The sequence below is a fragment of the Rhipicephalus sanguineus genome, chromosome 9 (assembly GCF_013339695.2).
Source record: "Rhipicephalus sanguineus isolate Rsan-2018 chromosome 9, BIME_Rsan_1.4, whole genome shotgun sequence".
NCBI classification, from domain to species: domain Eukaryota; kingdom Metazoa; phylum Arthropoda; class Arachnida; order Ixodida; family Ixodidae; genus Rhipicephalus; species Rhipicephalus sanguineus.
In genome coordinates, this window is record NC_051184.2 from 13,555,858 (window position 1) to 13,573,706 (window position 17,849).

Genomic DNA, 17,849 nt, shown 5'->3' on the forward strand with positions numbered 1-17,849 from the left:
CATGGGCATTCTCTAATGATACTGCACTTCACTTTAGAAATACTAATAATTGTACAGCTATTTAATGATTTGTTTAAGCAAGACAAAGAAGCGTAGCGCTACAGCGAACACTTTTCCGCGTCGTGACGGGCAATACAAACATGGGTACCTAAACCATTCAGTGACAGCCGATAGGAGCGTGCTCCGAAAGTATGTGCGGCCAGCGCACTAGGGTTCCTCGATGCGCGCGCCCCCTTGCAGGGTGGAGTAGGTCGAGGAACCCTACTGCGCACGAAACTACAGCGACTGCAGTCGCTATCGGCCTATCGGCATGATCACTGATAGCGGCTACGTAGCTCCGAAGGTACACGGCTAATGCAGCGATAGATTAATGTGTCGTTGCGCTGTCCCTTATTGGTTCATTCGCGTGTGTCAAACTTGTGCGTATTTCGTGGTTTGAAAACATTTTGCTAGTTTTTTTGGTGATACGAATATTTTCACTCCCCCGTGAGGTTCGTATCGCCGAGACGCAGATATGTGTAAATAATTCGTATTTTAACTGCGACACGGAAAAAAAAGCGCCACGCCTGCACGGAACACGGAGCACAGTCGCAGCCTTCCTAGAGCCTGTTGTATTGCAAGTACAGTTGCAAGGTACACAATACCCCATAAATCATAGTTTTGCAAAGCTGGGAAGTACCCACTATGCGTCTGTAGGGCATTATGTGCACCTTGTTAATGCTGTGGCTGGAGACGAAGCATTATGGCTGAGCATTTTGTAAAGGGTGGGAAGCTTTCAACTCGTTAAGCAATTCATGTTGTATGGCGCCTTGTTGTTACTTTACTCCTTTACCACGCTATATTACTTCTGTTAGCATGATTTATTGTCCGGCATAAAGGGACTTTTACAGCGAACGCTGTTATGAGATCACAGCAGTTGATTTTGGTGGCGTAGTTGTTTGCCGCCGTGTCCGTAACCGCTATCATGCAAAATGAGAAAATAATATCCAGGATTGGATGAGATCTGAACCCGGGCCCTCTGCGTAATAGTCGAGTTTTCTACCACAGAGCCACGACAGTGCTTGAAAAAGTCGTGTCGGGCAATTGGAATCACGTTAACATGTGTAATATAGCGTTGTACGTGAGTAAAATAACAACCAGGCGTCATACAATGCAAATTGCATAATGAGTGAGTTGTTTCATGTTTAATGCTTCCAAACCGTTACAAAGGGATCAACCATAATTCTTCATTGTCATGAGCCACAGCATCAACAAAGTGCACATAATACCTTGCAGATGTGTAGCGAGTACCTCACTTCTCCACAGAATGACAAATAATGGCATAGTGGGTGCTTCCCCACTTTGCGGAAATTATGATTTATGGCGTAGTGGTTACCTTTCAAGTGTACTTGTATTAGTTGCTCCAAGAGAGTTTACAGTGGGCCCTAGAAAGGCCGCTCTTCCAGCTTTTGCTGTGACTGTGCTGCATGTTCCGCGCAGGCCTGGTGTTTTTTTTGCGAAGGAGTTCCAAGCACCGGTCTGGCTGTGTGGTAAAATACTCAACCGTCACGCAGAGGGCAAAATTGGCATAGTCAAATTGGCATATGCCAAATTGGCTTTGCCAAAATTGGCATAGCAGGGGATCAATGTACGATGAACACGATTCACTGGTCATGACATGAATAATGCAAAATGTCGGTCGTGTACGTCATGAATCCCTTCCCCCAGTCACATGTGGCACATACCCGCATACCACATTTCATGTTATGCTGGTATGTGCCACAGGTGATTGACAGTTTCAATCAACATGGTAACCGCGAAAATGCACATTGAAACACAAGGCAAGTGAGGAAGCTGAAGGCAGAACACCCCTGGAGGACGCTCGACTGCCGTCTACTCGTCCACGTGGTCCCCCAGAATGACGCAGTGTTGTCTTCATTTCATATGAGGCTTGGCGATGGCCTCAAGCTGACCGACGATGACATGAGATTGATTGAGAGCCGCTTTGTGACACGCAAAGAAGTCTCCCCTAAGTGCCCTGACAGCATACGGCAATAGCAATGCGGACGTCGACCACTATAACGCACGTTACCTCGACGCTGCGGACAATGTGTTATGTCATCCCGCATACACAGGGATGCCTTGACCAAGGTGGCCAACATGAATGCAAGCGACATGGTTAGCCTGCTGGCCTCAATTTACCTGAGCATCGGCAAGCCGTACATGATCACTGCCAACATCGACGTAAGCGACGGCCTCGTTAATGAAAACATGGGCACCTTGTGGTACATTGAGCGTGACGATCACGGCAACCTCTTGCGACTGTGGCTTGAATTTCCAACGTCCACGGTAGGCATTGTCATCCCAGATAGGACAAAGCACATCACTACCTCACACCCTCAATAGAACCACGGTATTCGCCAGAAAAATATCTCGTGTAAAAGGACACAGGGTCCTCTTGCACAAGCAAATGCCGTAACTATATATGTCACAAGGTGGTTTCAAACTACGCACCCAGGCCGATTTGTACGCCCTCCCAGTTGTTTTTGGCATACATGCCAAAGTAAATGTGTGGCGGAGAGCGCATGCCTGCTGTACCCAGGCCAAAACAGCTGCGTGCGACCCACACGGGACACAACCGAAGGAAGAGAAGAAGAGGAGGTGTAGCAGCCGAAAGAGGGCTGCTTTCCAGAGCTGCTCGGGGATTGCCGTTTTAGTTGTCTCCTGCTTCCTTCTCGGGCACAAGTCCGCCCAACTCACTATAGTGAGTTGGGCGGACTTGTGCCTGACAAGGAAGGAAAGTGTGTTTGTGAACTGTGCGTTACAAATCTGGTGGAGGTGCGGGGTAGGATGCCAAGCCCTTCTCGAGTGACCGAACACAGTCCAGAACCGCAGCAACTTGAACCCAATGAGGCGACTCCTGTTCATCAGCGCTGCAGTGGACGCCTATGTGGTGAGGCTCCTGAGTTTTCACGTTTGTCGGATTCTCTTAGACTCTTAGCGGCTGTGAATGGAGGCGCTACCGACATGACAGCTCAGCTCACGCCGGCTAACATCATAGTGAATCCCCCATTGACGCTGCAGCTTTTTCACGGCGACACCCACAAAGACACGGAGGATTGGCTAGAACAATTCGAGCGTGTTGCAAAGGCTAACGGATGGGAAGCAGATCGCAGACTGGGACGCGTTTACTTCGCATTGGAGGATAGCACAAGAACAAACGTGATATGAAAACCACAATTCTGCCATGCCATCATGAGATGACTTCCGACGGGAGCTGCTCACCACTTACCCGAGTACAGATCGCAGAGAGAGAGCCGAAGCTGCTCTCCAAGCGAGAAGCCCGTGCAACAACGAAAGCGTGGCCATGTATGTGGAGGATATGTCTTGCCTATTCCGCCTAGCGGACCGAAACATGAGCGAGGACAAGAAGCTGCGTCATTTAATGCGAGGGGTAAAACAGGAACTGTTTGCCAGACTTGTTCACAGCTTGCCGCACATCGCCGCTGAGTTTTGTTTCGAGGTGGCTGCAATCGAAAGAACGCTCCAACAGCGAGCAAGAATGTATAACCGAGAGATGAACATTGCCTCTTAGGGCGCATTGCCAGCAGCCTTCGGAAACAGCATGGAGATGTTGCACGAGCTGCTAAGGTCTGTAGTATGAGAAGAGCTACAGAGACAGCGACTTGGCCAGAGCGCTCCAATGCTTTCATCGCTGGCCGACGTGATACGTGAGGAGGTTCGACAGGCGGTCCAGGAACCTCAGACAAATGCACATACAGAAGCGCCACTACATTGTCAGCCCAATATGTCCTATGCCGATTTTCTACTGCGAGGAACTCCCGGACATGCAGACGTTGCAGCCACTACTCCGATACAGCACCCGATGTATCCAAGCACGCTGCAGCCACCACCCGAGAGGAGACTCGGAAAGAGCGCTATCTGGCGCACTCCCGATAGGATACCCCTCTGTTACCATATCGCCAGGCAGGACTTTGTGGTTTCCCTGTAAACACACCTCGACCATGAAATGGTGAGCGCCCCTTTGAAATCGAGGGGTACCTCTCTTTTGCACTTGTCTATCTGTACGCCTTTGTCCCCGTTTGTTTTCGCGCAAGTACCACAATGAATTCGTTCCAACTAGGCCGGGTAGCAGTTTTGCTTCAGTACCTCTCGAGTCGTCAAAGCTCACGTGGCTTTCAGTAACATCCCCTTCGAGCAACAACGACGGGGAGGTATTGGTCGCCAAGCCCCCGCGTTTAAGCAAGCTCTCCAAGACGCCGTTCACCAAGCCCATGCATTGGGAAAATTAGAGTCAGCGACCTGTGGAGGCAAGGCCGCTGTCGACGCTGACGCAAAACCACCTCCATCGTTGACTCTGAACGACGACAGACTCAGAAACAGGTGCCATGGCAGCGATGTTGCTTCAGATTTACACGTGTTTATTGATGGCTACGAAGTCATTGCACTGGTGGATACAGGCGCAGATTATTCAGTAATAAGTAATGAGCTTTCTAAAATACTGAAGAAAGTGCTGACGCCTTGGAAGGGGCCACAAGTTTGCACAGCAGGAAGGCACCTCATCGACCCGACGGGAATATGCACCACAAGAAATGGTATACGGGGTTTCACATACGTCGCCAGCCTTATTGTGCTGCCCGAATGCTCAAGAGACTTGATTATCGGCATGGACTTCTTGCAAGCTAACGGCATTGTAATCAACTTGCGAGAATTTTGCGTCTCAATCTCAACGAGGCACGCTATCGCAACTTTCGATACTGAAGAAGACGTTTATGACTTCTGTATTGTGGATGACGACGTCATGATACCGCTGAGATCGAGCATATCTGTCGCAGTAACCAACAGGGTGTTCAGCGACTTCGAAGGATTTGCTGACAGCAACACCGACCTGATGCTTCAAAAAGGTATCTGCATGGCACGAGGCCTTGTTCGGCTGTGTAGCAGATGTACCAACATTTTGCTTATTAACTTTGGAAATGAGATACAACACATCACAAAGGGAACTGTCATCACCAGTCTGAATGATTTCGGCCAGGTTACGGAACTGAACACTTCTGAAACCACGACATATGATTTACAAGACGTGCACTCTGTCGTGGCAGCTATCGACATCGAACCAGGACTACTGCCCCATCAAAAGGAAAAAATAGAGAGACTTGTAAAGGATTTCGCCGAATGTTTCTCGACGTCATCCTAAGTCTGTCGTACACCTATCACCTCAATGTTGATGAGTTGGTGAGGCCTATATACCAGCATCCCTACCGTGTGTCACCTAAAGAAAAAGAGGCTATAGGAAGCATAGCTCGGCAAAAAAGTTGGAGCTCACTCAGACTCACTCAACAAATATATTCTGCTCCGAGGGCTCACTCGGACTCAGACTCACCAAAATTTTCCTCAACCGGACCCACTCGGGCTCAGGCTCACTAAACTTTTTCTCAACCGGACTCAAATTCACCAACATATTACTCTGCCGGACTCGCTCAGACTCACGGCTTCACTCGAGTCTGAGTGAGCCGACTCACGAGTCCGCGAGCGTAAAACTACCTTTTTTCCATCTTGGTGTCAATGCTCTTTAATGCCAATATCACATAATCAGTGCTCTACGATGCGCCTTTTGATCTTATACCTTGAAATACTAGTTATCAGTAATCTAGTAAGGACATTTTTATGAAATACCCGACTTAGACGAGATATTTTTATCAAGAACTTTTCATGAAAGAGTTTGCAGGGGGGACGTCATGGCAGCCCTCCCAATTGAATTCTCTGACCAATAAATACTGAGGTGGCGCATAAACGTGAGTGCGTCAAGATATGTGTGAATAGACTTGAGTATAAATGCAAGCCGATATAAGGCTGACAGTAATGCTGAATATGAGGAGATAGGACCATAGGTAAGCAATGAAAGGTGGAGCTCACTCAGACTCACTCAGGAATTATATTTTGTGCTTAGGGCTCACTCGGACTCAGGCTCACCAATATTTTCCTCAACCAGACTCACTCAGACTCACCCAAAATTTCTTCAACTGGACTCACTCGGACACAAACTCGCCAAAATATTACTCACCCGGACTCACTCAGACTCACGGGCCGATCTGAGTCTGTGAGCCTGAGTGAGTCGACTCATGAGTGAGTTTGCCGACCTATGATAGGAATTCAGGTTCAAGAAATGCTCATGGACGACGTCATTCAGCCGTCAGCAAGTCCCTGGGCCTCACCTGTTGTCCTTGTGAAGAAAAAGGATCAGACCTTGCGTTTCTGCATTGATTACCGGAAACCGAATGCCGTCACTAAACGGGGTGTTTATCCTCTTTCAAGGATTCATGACACTCTGGATAGGCTACGAGATGCGAAGTATTTTTCCTCGCTGGACCTTTAAAGCAGATATTGGCAGATCAAAGCTGACGAAAGAGATCACGAAAAGACTGCGTTTCTACACTGGACGGTTTATACGAGTTTAAGGTTCTTCCCTTTGGTCTTTGTTCAGCAGCCGCCACCTTCCAGGAATGATGGACACGGTGCTCTCCGGTCTGAAATGGCAGTCTTGTCTGGTTTATCTTGACGACGTTGTAGTCTTCTCTGCTACCTTCAAGCAACATGTGGAAAGGCTGCGGGCTGTGCTCACCGCTATCAAGTCAGCAGATTTGACGATAAAACCGCAGAAATGCCCTTTCGGCTTCCGCGAACTTTTTCTCGGCCATGTCATCAGTGCGGAAGGCGTCCGCCCAGATCCTGGGAAGACTGAGGCCATCGCAAAATTTCCAAAGCCATGGATAAAAAGGCCGTGAGGCAATTTTTAGGTCTCTCCGCCTATTACAGACGATTCGTCAAAAATTTTTCGCGAATCGCTGACTCGGCTGACAAAATATGTGCCCTTCGTTAGGCTTAGTGAACAGGAGGATGCCTTCAATGAACTACAGAATTGCCTTCAGAGCCATCCTGTTCTTTCGCATTTTGACGAAGACACACATCCACACAGATGCAAGTAATGCAGGTCTCGGGGCCGTACTTATTCAATGGCAAAATGGACAAGAACGAGTCATTGTGTACGCCAGTCGCACTCTTTCGAAAGCTGAGGTGAACTACTCAGTGACGGAAAAAGAATGCCTCGCTGTGGTATGGGCTATCACCAAGTTTCGACCATATTTATACGGCAGGCATTTTCGAGCTTTAAGTGACCATCATTCACTATGCTGGCTGGCTAATCTCAAGGACCTGTGTGGACGGCTTGCAAGATGGAGGCTACGATTACAGGAATACGATATCACAGTTGTATATAAGTCTTGCCGCAAGCACAGTGATGCTGATTGCTTGTCACATGCTCTGATTGAACCCGCTGCCTCTACTTCCGCCGACGACGGACAGGATTTACCATTCTTGGGGGCTGTGACAAGATCGCAGATGGCACATCATCAGCAATCTGATGATGTCGCAAAGGGCAACATACGCCCAGGTACTCTTCGGATACGATAAACGCCATCCACAGAAATTAGTCTACGTAGCACTTTTCAGGGCTACCAGCCTCGACGGCCTAACATCACCAAAGCAAAAGGTGACTTCATGTTCCGACATGTCGCTGGCTCTCTCGACGACATGACTGGGCTAGTAAATAGGCCTCTAGATGTCTTGGACTGGGCTACCACATTCATTCGGTGCCACAACCACAACAATCACCTCACCGCTCTCGGCGTACAGTCTGTGCATGCGCACAACCTCGAAAAAGTCGCTCTGCTCACAGAAATTGGCGTGTTAGCACTTACTGAAAACCAGAGCGATGAGTTCACTGCAATCACGGTATTCCAATGTGTCGTCCACAGCAAGCGGCTTTATTGAAGATGCGGTGGCGTGGGCACATATAAGAACACGGCGATTCGCAACTTCAACGTAGGCCACATCCCACTTCACCGGCCGCCAGACACCGAACACACACAGACAAGCAGCGCAATTGGCGAGGTCTGCGCTGCGCACATCAATCACGACAACATATTCCGCTCACTGCCATCTACCTGAGAACTCTCACGAACCCCTTCCACACATGCACACGGGTTCGTGAAGCGTGCGTGCATTCTCCATCATAACAGACAAGTATAAGCACTACATATCCACTTACCGCGTCTGGTGTTGGTAATGCCTATGTTACTGTTGGCATCGTTACGCAACTGTAAACAACTAGTTATATAACACATGCGCGACTCCTCAACATATGTGTGTGTGTATACCATTTGCGCCTGTCTTTAGTGTCATTTCATAACGTCTTGCTCAATGTAAAAGATTACACCACAGTCACCTTCCCGCCGCATGCTTCGCATTACATCGATTCCCACGGTACGTGGGATCTGCCGAATTTTTTCGTGGATCAAATTGCATACGAGTACGACACACCGTGACACGTGAAAATAGTCCACTAGAAACCACACTGTGAAGAAGCAAACATCAAGTCTGGTTCTAAAAATTACAGCAACGTGCCGAAATAATGTTGGCTCAAAGATTTCACATGGCTTACTAGTGAGTGATACTTCTTGGCAACTAGATGTTTATCACCTCATTTATGAATGCAGGCTGCACAAATAGAACAGGGAACTGATAAATGAGAAGGGGTGTGTGTGTGTATGTGTCTATGTATTGATGATCACCATGCAAAGACATCCCTCGAATTGGTGCCCTGAGCTCAGGCAAAGGACTTAACGTCGTGGTTTAGCGCTAAAAAAGCCCACTCAAAGCTTGTTAAGAGGGGCATCGCTATATCCTGCCTGGAATCGGTCTTGTGAAAGTCGTGCTCACATGTAGTAGAAGCGGCCTTTGTGAAACAATTGGAAAGACTATTTATTGTCCGCGGGTTTCCCTGGACCGGTCTTGGTGGCGGCGGCTGAGGCCCTACTCCGAAAACTGAAGGGCAGCGCCAAGCGGAAAACAGCGGATGTGGGAGCACCGGGGAAGAAACCTGAAGCTGTGCCGTATGTACACAAGGTTTCGCACAACCTGAAGAAGGTTGCGAATAGGCATGGGGTCCCGCTTGTTTTTTCGGCACCTACCAAGCTTGCACAGCTGTGCTCTCGCACAACAAAGGTCGGCTGCAAGAAGGAAGGGTGCTCAAACAAGCATGCCTCGCCCTTTGTGAAATGTGTACAAGGAGTGGTGTATGACATACCGCTGTCTCGCGGTAAGTCGTAGATAGGGCAAACAGGCCGATGCCTTAATGACCGGTTAAGGGAACATGCACAAAATCTAAAGAAAGTAGACGGGGCCCATCTTTCGTCCCACTGCCGAAAATGTATGTGTGAGCCGATATTTCGAGAGGCCAAGATTCTAGGAAGAAGCTGGAACAAATCAGCCCGTGAACTTTGGGAGGCGTATCATATAAAGAAAAAAGGTACTAACTGTGTTAGCGACACGTCTGTCTGCTTGCAGAGAAACAAGATTAGGCTTTTTGATACCACATGCCCGTAGCCTAATAAGTGGTGATGCCTTGTTACGTCTGCGCACCAGTGTGCTATTTATTCCATTGCAACCCTTGCAATAAACCAGTTGTTAGTAGCACCTGCCCCGTCTCTCACATGTGTCTTTTTTAGTGCTAAACCACGATGTTAAGCACTCACCAACTTGCCCAACAAGTTCTTAATCAGGCGAGGGACCTTATTCCTCTGAGCGTCAAATTTTTTTGCCAAGTGCGACCTTCCAGGGTTGATATTTTTATTACAGATTTAAATGCATCGGGGTAAATCTATTTAAAAAAAAAATTTTTTTTTTAGGGTGACAATAAAGTTCCAAAAGAATTGTGTTGTTGCATACACATGGTTTATTCATGGCTAACTACAAGAAATTCTAAAAAAACTTATACAACTTTTAAAAAGTGATGCGTTGTAATAAGTATATTTCACAGACGTACCAAATTACGCTGCTTGACTCGCTTGCGGCAGAGCAACCGGTGCGCACTTCCATAGCGTAGGTAAACTGCATGGGCGAGCGCACTGAAGAAAAAAACTATGGTTGTGCGCGCAACTGGAAAGCAAAATGAGTGAAGAACCTATAATAATCCTTAGTTTTATCTAACTAGCCCAATCTCAAACCATACTTAATATGTACTGATGGGCTAGTTGGTGCGCCATGATATTTGATGAAGCAGTTTGTGTCATTTTATGTGAGCGTGATTTTGTCCTTTTGTGCGCTGCTTCGTCAAATATCTCAACCCTTGCTTTGTATTATTACCGAGACGGAATTGGTTTTTGTGAGTCCCCAAAACAGGAAATGCAGCCATGGTGGCATCATTTGTGTAAGTCAATGCCTGCGCGGAAGCAGGTGTAATCATGCCCAGCGAGCAATAAATGAGAGAGTCACCCATTGAGAGATTTGAAACCAGAGAGCCATCAGTTTTGCAGGCGCAAGCAGGAACCGCCTGAAGGATGCAACCGAAACTAGCCACTGCGTGTCCAGCAATGACCAGATGCGCAAGCGATAGCCGGCGCACCACTGTAGCAAGCTATAAACAAAAATCAGAGACATCGGCGCAAGAAAAAAAATTACACCTACTCCCGCAGTGTGGCAGCACATGTCAAGCAAGAGAAATGATAGAAAAAGGCATGCTTTTTAAATGTATGTCATTGACCCTGAAAGGGTTTCTCATAGATGGGGCCCAGTGGCGTCTTTATTAATCACCGGCCATAAGGATGAGAGGCACCAGCAGACTTGATATTGGTCTTGATGGAACTTGGCATCTTGCCCGCTGGGTGCACTAGTGGCAGAAAAGAAACATCACACTGTAAAGTGCCACATTCACTGACATGCACAAACCAAGAAATGTGATTGTGACTGAATAACCTGGCCTCCTTTGATTAGTTAGCATGATGGGTCATAGCAGGAAATACTTTGTTACAATACTTACTCTGTTTAGCATTGCTGCCTGGAGGCAAGAGATCTGGCGCAGGCTAAACATTACACCTTCTGTAGAATATGTACTTTTCTCTGCAGTGCATGTGCACAAAAGGAAAACCATAGCTTGAGAAATACATACTCATGCAGTCACATTGCCAAAAAGATGGTTTGTAACAGCATTAGGCAGTGCACATATATGAAGCGTATAACAATTACTGGCACTTCTGAATGGCTCATTAGGCTTTGCCACTAACAAGAGTACGAAATTCAGACGGCATTCATCAGAGAAGATGACTCGGGATTCGTGCACACTTTTGAAGGCAAATATTAGAGGATTTTTAAGGCTTCAAAGCTCCAGATTGTTTTTTTCAGGGTCACATTCTGATGTTCAGTCTGGTACCATTTATAAGAAAACAACATTTAGCTTAAAAGATGTTGCAATGTTCTCTGGTCAAAAATGTTGTTTTCAATGCATCCTCCACATTTAAGGTGCTGACTCCGTTAAATGTGCTGACTCCATGGAGAACTAAAGAAAAGTTGGCAGTTGGGGAACATTTTTTCTAAAATAGTTTGCGAGGTAAATAGGCTGTTTTCTGCCCACTCACTGGAAAAGGCCTTTGCTCCTCTGGACTGCGCTGTGGGCAACGGGGACTGGCTCTTGGGTGAGCCCAGACTTGGCCGCAGGCCCTTGCCCGTGCTCAGGGCACCAATCAGGGCGTTAGTGTCTGCCAAAGAGGATGTCTGGGCCAAGGCACTTCGCTGACCTGCGCATCACAAGGCCAGCACATTTGTCAACGCTGCCTTCTAGTGTAGAATGACAAAAAGATGAGCTAGTTAGTATGTGTTTATCATGTTTACAGTGGCAGCCATGTTTTGCCATAGTTAGGTAGTAGCCCCATTCTCTGTCAAGATGCAGGAAATACATGCCACTTTAAGTTGGTCAGTTATATAGTGCATGGGATAACAACTTAGTTCCTAGGCATCTACATTAAGTAGTTGTGCGCGACAAATAGTTCACTAACTTGGAGTATCTCCTGTACAAATGTTTCACAGAAAACACCATGAATTCAATCATAGTGATGGTACATGCAGCAATTTGTGATCACACAGGCAGGCTCCAATACTAGCATCAATGTTTGACAGCACATTAAAATTTGAAACGGCATGCACACAGACAGCAGCGTGGTTGTCTGTGTCCATCTTTTAAGTTCTACTATGTTACACTAATTTTTCAAGCATCCACATTTACAGGAGAGTACCACAGCACATACATATGTGCCACTTTATGGTATCAATACGTTTATGTAAAAGTGAAAAGACAAATGCACTGAGATGCACAAGTGTGCATATGGCTCATGGATAGGCTTTTTCATATGAAGGTTGTATTGCTCAGCCTAGGACTACGAGAAGAAGTGGTTAAGAATGCTATGGGCAAGATGGCTCCATGTCTGATTTATCATATTCGCTCATAATTTTCTTATATTTATGGTGCCAAAAACCCCATGCGGAATGTTCCCTTTCTTCACACGACAAAAGGAATCTTGTAATCGTCCACTTCGCGTCGTGGGTGGCGAGGATCGACAGACCGACGAGCGCTTTGCTGATCATTACTGGAGGAGCCAGACGCCTGCCTACTCATAGCCAAATTGCTTGACTTGTGGATTGCCTCAAGGCCAAGCGGGCAGCTCGACGTACGCAGAACACCAAGCTGCTGCAGGAAGCCCAGGCCCTTCTCAACAACTTGAATACCGACATCGCCAAGCTCAAAGGTTTTTTCGACTGCCTGACTTCTATGAGGACAATTAAAACTCTGACCATGATTAAAAGCAAATAAAAGCACGACGTTTCGGCCCCCGTACGGGAGCCTTGTTCACAAGTGAAAAATGACTGTGTGAGCGGTCCGGTTATGTGTGTTATAAAATGTGATGTAAGCAACGTGTGTAGGCGTGTGGAAAGTTTCCGTCATTTCGATTGAGTGTGTGCGCCGTTGTCTGGATCGTGATAGATTCGAGATGAAGCCGAGATGACCAGTTCTTTTCTCTTTCAGTTATTCTTGCGTTATCCCAGTCTATTTTGTGTCCGGACGTTTCCACGTGCTGGGCCAGCGCATTTGATGAGACCTTCTTCTTTTTTACGTCATATATATGCTGTTTCAGCCTTTGTGGAAAATTACCAGTCTCGCCGATGTAATTTCCACTACAGTCTGCGCACGGGATGCTGTAGACAACGCCAGGAAATTTTTCTTTTGGCAGCTTGTCTTTTACCCTCACAAGGGAATGCCTCAACTTGTTTGTTGGCACGTGTGCTACCTGCACATCGTAAGGGCGTAGAACACGCGCAAGGTGTTCGCTGATGCCCGGAATATATGGCACAGAAGCACGTTTTCTTGGGCGAGAGTTTCCAGAACGTGGCGACCGTGCCAGCTGACGTTCCACAGAGTGCACGAACGAGTCAGGGTAGCCACTTTGCGAAAGATCCCGATGCACATGCTCCATGTCGGCAGTGAAGTCCTCTGATTTTACGCAAACTCTCTTTGCGCGATTCATCTAGCAATCTAGCAATGACTTCTAGCAATCTCGAACTATCAGGTCTTGATGCCGCAATCAAAGAACATATTTCCAGTAACCAGCTCGAAGCCGAGTATATTGCTGCAGCAGAGTGTGAGGATCAGGCCATAGGCATTCTGACCGAATTACGTTCTAAGAACGGAAAGCGAATTGGGACCGACACTTCCTGCTCAACCCAATATGGCAGCAACTACCATGGCAACGTCGCATTCGAGTTTATGGTTGCCTAAGCTCAACCTTCCGACATTCAAAGGAGACATTCACCAATGGACAGGATTTTGGGAGCAGTTTGAGCAGTTCATCTGAGCAGTTGAGAATTGGGAGCAGTTCATCTGAATGATACGGTGTCGCCCACGACGAAATTCTACTACTTGAGGAATTCCACCACGGGAGAGGCAGCAGCGTCGATCGCTGAATTACCAAACTCAGAATCCTGCTATGCGGACGCCGTCATGCCTCTTAAGGAGAGGTTTGGCGACAGTAAGAAGATCGAACAATATCACCTGTCAGCCTTAACGCTTTCGTGACCGCACCTATTCCCATCGATAGTATGTTATTGATGACTTCAAGATGAAGTTTTGGCACTCTCTGAGTGGTTCTGGACAGCTAACACAATACAAAGCATAAAATAACATGTTTTTTATCAGTTTTGTTTGCGAGTTTGTTTTTTCTACCGTGGGGAGATTTTTAAAGCTCGTTCGCAGTCGGGTAGGTGAGCGCTCGTTGTTTCAGACTTGGCGTCGACGCCGCTCGCGGGTGCTCCACAGAAACGGCGAATTTTGACGGATTCCGATTAATATGAGCGGGAATTTCTGGATCATGGTAGCACCACAGACACGGAAGACGACTTCGATTCGCCAGGCTTCAGTACGGACGGCGAAAGTGCGTCAAACCTCCCCGGAACATCAGCAGCTATCCGCCGGTAAGTTTCATCTTCTCCTCGGGTCGTTTTATCGCTGCCGCGCATCGATGTAAACGTATCCAGTGCGTTCTAAAAATAACAGCTCTTATCTGCAAGGTGTTAACTTTATTCGGGCGGGAGCAATTGGCGCCGGCTGCAGAAAGAGCGCAGTTCTCTTCGCGAAGACGGCGCGGAGCGGACTTTGACCCAACGCTCCGGTGTGCTGCGCGGCGGCGTCTTCGTGTTGTTTTTTACCGCAGAAGTCGTCAGAGAGATATGCAACCACACAGATAAGTACCCGTGGATGCATACTTTCGAAAAGCCAACATACAGTGAGCGGGATGGATCCATGGAGGGAGGTTACTGAAGAAAAGATGAGCAAGTTCGTCTCACTCCATGTGTACATGGTAATCGTTGAAGTCCCGCGCTTGCATTGGTGTTGGTGTCGACGACACATATTTCCAGGCCTTCGTCCACCGTCAGTGATGCAACGGAAAAGGTTAAAGGCTTCTTGAGTGTCTCTGATCTGAAGAAGACGACCGTCGCATCCCACGAGAATCTTCACCACGTGTCTTCTCTATTGCAACACATGAACGATTTTTCTACGCTATCTTTTAACCCCGTCGGAACCTTTCAGTGGATGAGAAAATGGTGAAATGTGACGGTCGGTATGGTATGCGGCAGTATATGAGCGGGAAAGAGGTCAAATGAGGGTACAGTTATGGATTTTTGCAGATTTGAAACAGGCTACACTGTTCATTTCAACAAATACACAGGAAAATTGAAAAATACCAGAACTGCAAACTATGCTAGGAAAGTTGAATAGAAAAATTTTTTTTTTCCCGGAACATGCGCAGCCAGCCTTTGTTTCACCGCGTCGAGAACCTGCATCGCGCGGAGGCATGATAGGCACTAGTGCCTATATTCTTGTATTTATGTAAATAATCTTTGTACTTACAGAGCTTATATTTCCACTATTATTCTACGACGGCTTTGCGTTCAAAACGTATATTTCGATTTTTTTAAATGTTAAACCTTTGCTGAGTAGCACTGATGTTTTTATGAATCTTTCTTTCTTTTTGATGCATTTTTCTTCGTTTGATAGTTTTTTTTATTATATTCGAAATAAATCTGTTGTTTGTAATTAATACTGTTGGAAAGACCAATTCTTCCTCTATCATTTGATACCCTACACTTTAGCATAAATTATATTCTGTGGCAGGAAAAAAATATTTCCTGGACTAGCCAAAAACAACCGATTTTTCCGCGGTCACGAAAGTGTTAAGAAACCTTCCGTAAGTCGTGTCGGGAAGCAATGTCAGAGGTCTCCGAAAGTTTTACAATACTGTGCAACTGCATATTCGTTGCTTGATTGCTTTAAAAGTACCTGTGCTTAGTTTTTCGGCAATGTTAATACACATCTTGCGAGATGCCTTGGCACGTGATATCGTCCTCGCATTTGTGTGTGAGAAGCGTATGGAGGCACTGAGAGGACTTACCATTGCAAATCATCTGGGAAGTGTTTTGGAACACACTACGGCGACCGCATATCCAAAAGCAGAGTTAACAGACCTGCTCACCTTCACAAGGGTCGAATTAGAAAGTCGGGAGCAGTGTTTCGCATTGCTGGCAGGAGTTCAAAAGGTGCACAGCGAAAAGCCACAACACCATAGTACCGCTGCCGTCATACATAACGCTTCTGTGGCAAGGCATGAATGTTTCTTTTGTCAATCGGATAAACCTGCAACTCAAAAACTTTCTCTCGATACGAAGAAGCAACAGCTACTCAAGGACAATCGTTCCTTCAGCTGCACATCCTGAGGCCATCAGGCAAGGTCTTGTCATGTGAAGCTCACTTGTTCGGTTTGCCACGGCAGACATGCCTCTAGCATGATTGACCCAAACTACAAGAGACAAGACAGTACAACAAGCTCCGACAGCACAACAGCATTTGTGTCAGCCAACGCTGTACTCTGACGTAAAGAATCATTGTGCATTCTAAGACAGACAGTGAAGTATACCTTCAGACCTTCTGTGCTTGGGCCGGTCACGACAATAACTTCATCTTCGGAGAGCACCATGCTAGCTCATGTCCATGACGCACCGTAACAACATATATGAGAGGTATCTTGGACAGCGGCAGCCAACGCTCATTTATCAAGGAAGACCTCGCAATGAAGCTACGACTCAAGATCGTTCGGGAGACCAGAATCGCATTCAACGTTTTTGGAAGAGCGACACCCTCAAGTGCTGCAAAGCTGAAGATCGTGGAAATTCCTTTGCATAGCCAGCACAACTCTGAAGTCTGCATTGTGCAAGCAATCATGGTACCGTTTGTTTGTCACGATGTTTGTACACCATTCGACAACAACAACTTTGTAAGACAGCTACAACTTAAAGGCAAATTTCTCGCTATGAACGATGCTTCCTTGGAGCAGACGCAGAAGCCGAACTGAGCTTACTCATTGGGTGAGATCACCTCTGGAAGGTATTGACAAGTGAACTCGAACGCAGCACAGATGTTGAAGGATGGGTCGTTATAAATTCCATGTTTGGATGGACACTTCAAGGACCAAACCAACACAAATCATCCATCGCAAGCAATATGAACTTGATTATCTGTGCGCTACAAGTGAATACCCATTTTCATGACAAAGTGACATTGCAGAGATTACAGTCTTTTTGCCAATTCAAAGAAACAGATATCAACCAGAACGACTCCACCCTGCACCAGACTATTGATTGATTCCAGTCAGCAAATCGAATTAGAGTTATACCGTCGCACAACTATCGAAAGAAGAACGTGACAAGTTAGCCCACTTTGTCACAAATAGAGTCAACGAGATCATAGACCCTACTGGTCTGGAGGCCCGGAGTTTATGTCCAGGCGATTATAAGCCATCTCACTTATTGACTCGGGGGATATCTGTTCTAGCCTTGCAGAACAGTAGCAATGGGTGGAAGGGTCCCAGATGGTTGGAACAGCCGGGATCTGCATGGCCCAAAGAATCAGAACAGAGTCCTTTACTTGGAATGGAGCCAATGTACGACCTGCCAAGTGTTGTTAATCTGCAGACACAGCGCTGCGTGAAAATGCTCAGTGACATCACAAAGTTCAGCAAACTGCAAAAACTTATGTGTGTTGCAGCTTCGCTCTTCAGCATTGTTTATCAAAGTCGACGAATGCCAGCAGCCAATGCAGAAACGTTAGCAAAAGAGATCAGTTACTTCAAAATGTTTCTGATCTGTCATGTTCTACGACAGGCTCTCCTTGAGGACATACAACGGCTTTCGCAACAAAAAGCTGCTCATCAACACTCAGTCTCTAAAGATAGTCAACCTTTCATCAACCAGCGTAAGCAGCTTCAACTCGGTGGTAGACTTCAAGGAAAGGATGAGACTTAGAAAAACACAAATCCGAGAAGAACTGCAGAAGAATCTTCATTATGCACAGCTCATGTTCTGGTCAGACGCTCTTATGAGTGCTTCTTTAGGACCACACGAACTGGAGTATG

At 46.8% G+C, this 17,849-nt stretch overlaps 1 protein-coding gene across 1 annotated transcript in view; it reads right to left on the minus strand.

Annotated features, from left to right (window-relative positions):
- Positions 1-10,637: 10,637 nt before the first annotated feature.
- The window catches only part of LOC119404618 (mediator of RNA polymerase II transcription subunit 8), a 43,168-nt gene continuing 35,956 nt past the window's right edge, over positions 10,638-17,849 (minus strand). The window contains exons 6-7 of the mRNA XM_037671182.2: positions 11,472-11,630; positions 10,638-10,726 (exon numbers count right to left, since the gene is read on the minus strand). Of these exons, the coding sequence (XP_037527110.1) occupies positions 10,647-10,726; positions 11,472-11,630 (239 nt within the window). The 3' untranslated portion in view covers positions 10,638-10,646. The remainder of the gene's footprint in view (positions 10,727-11,471; positions 11,631-17,849) is intronic.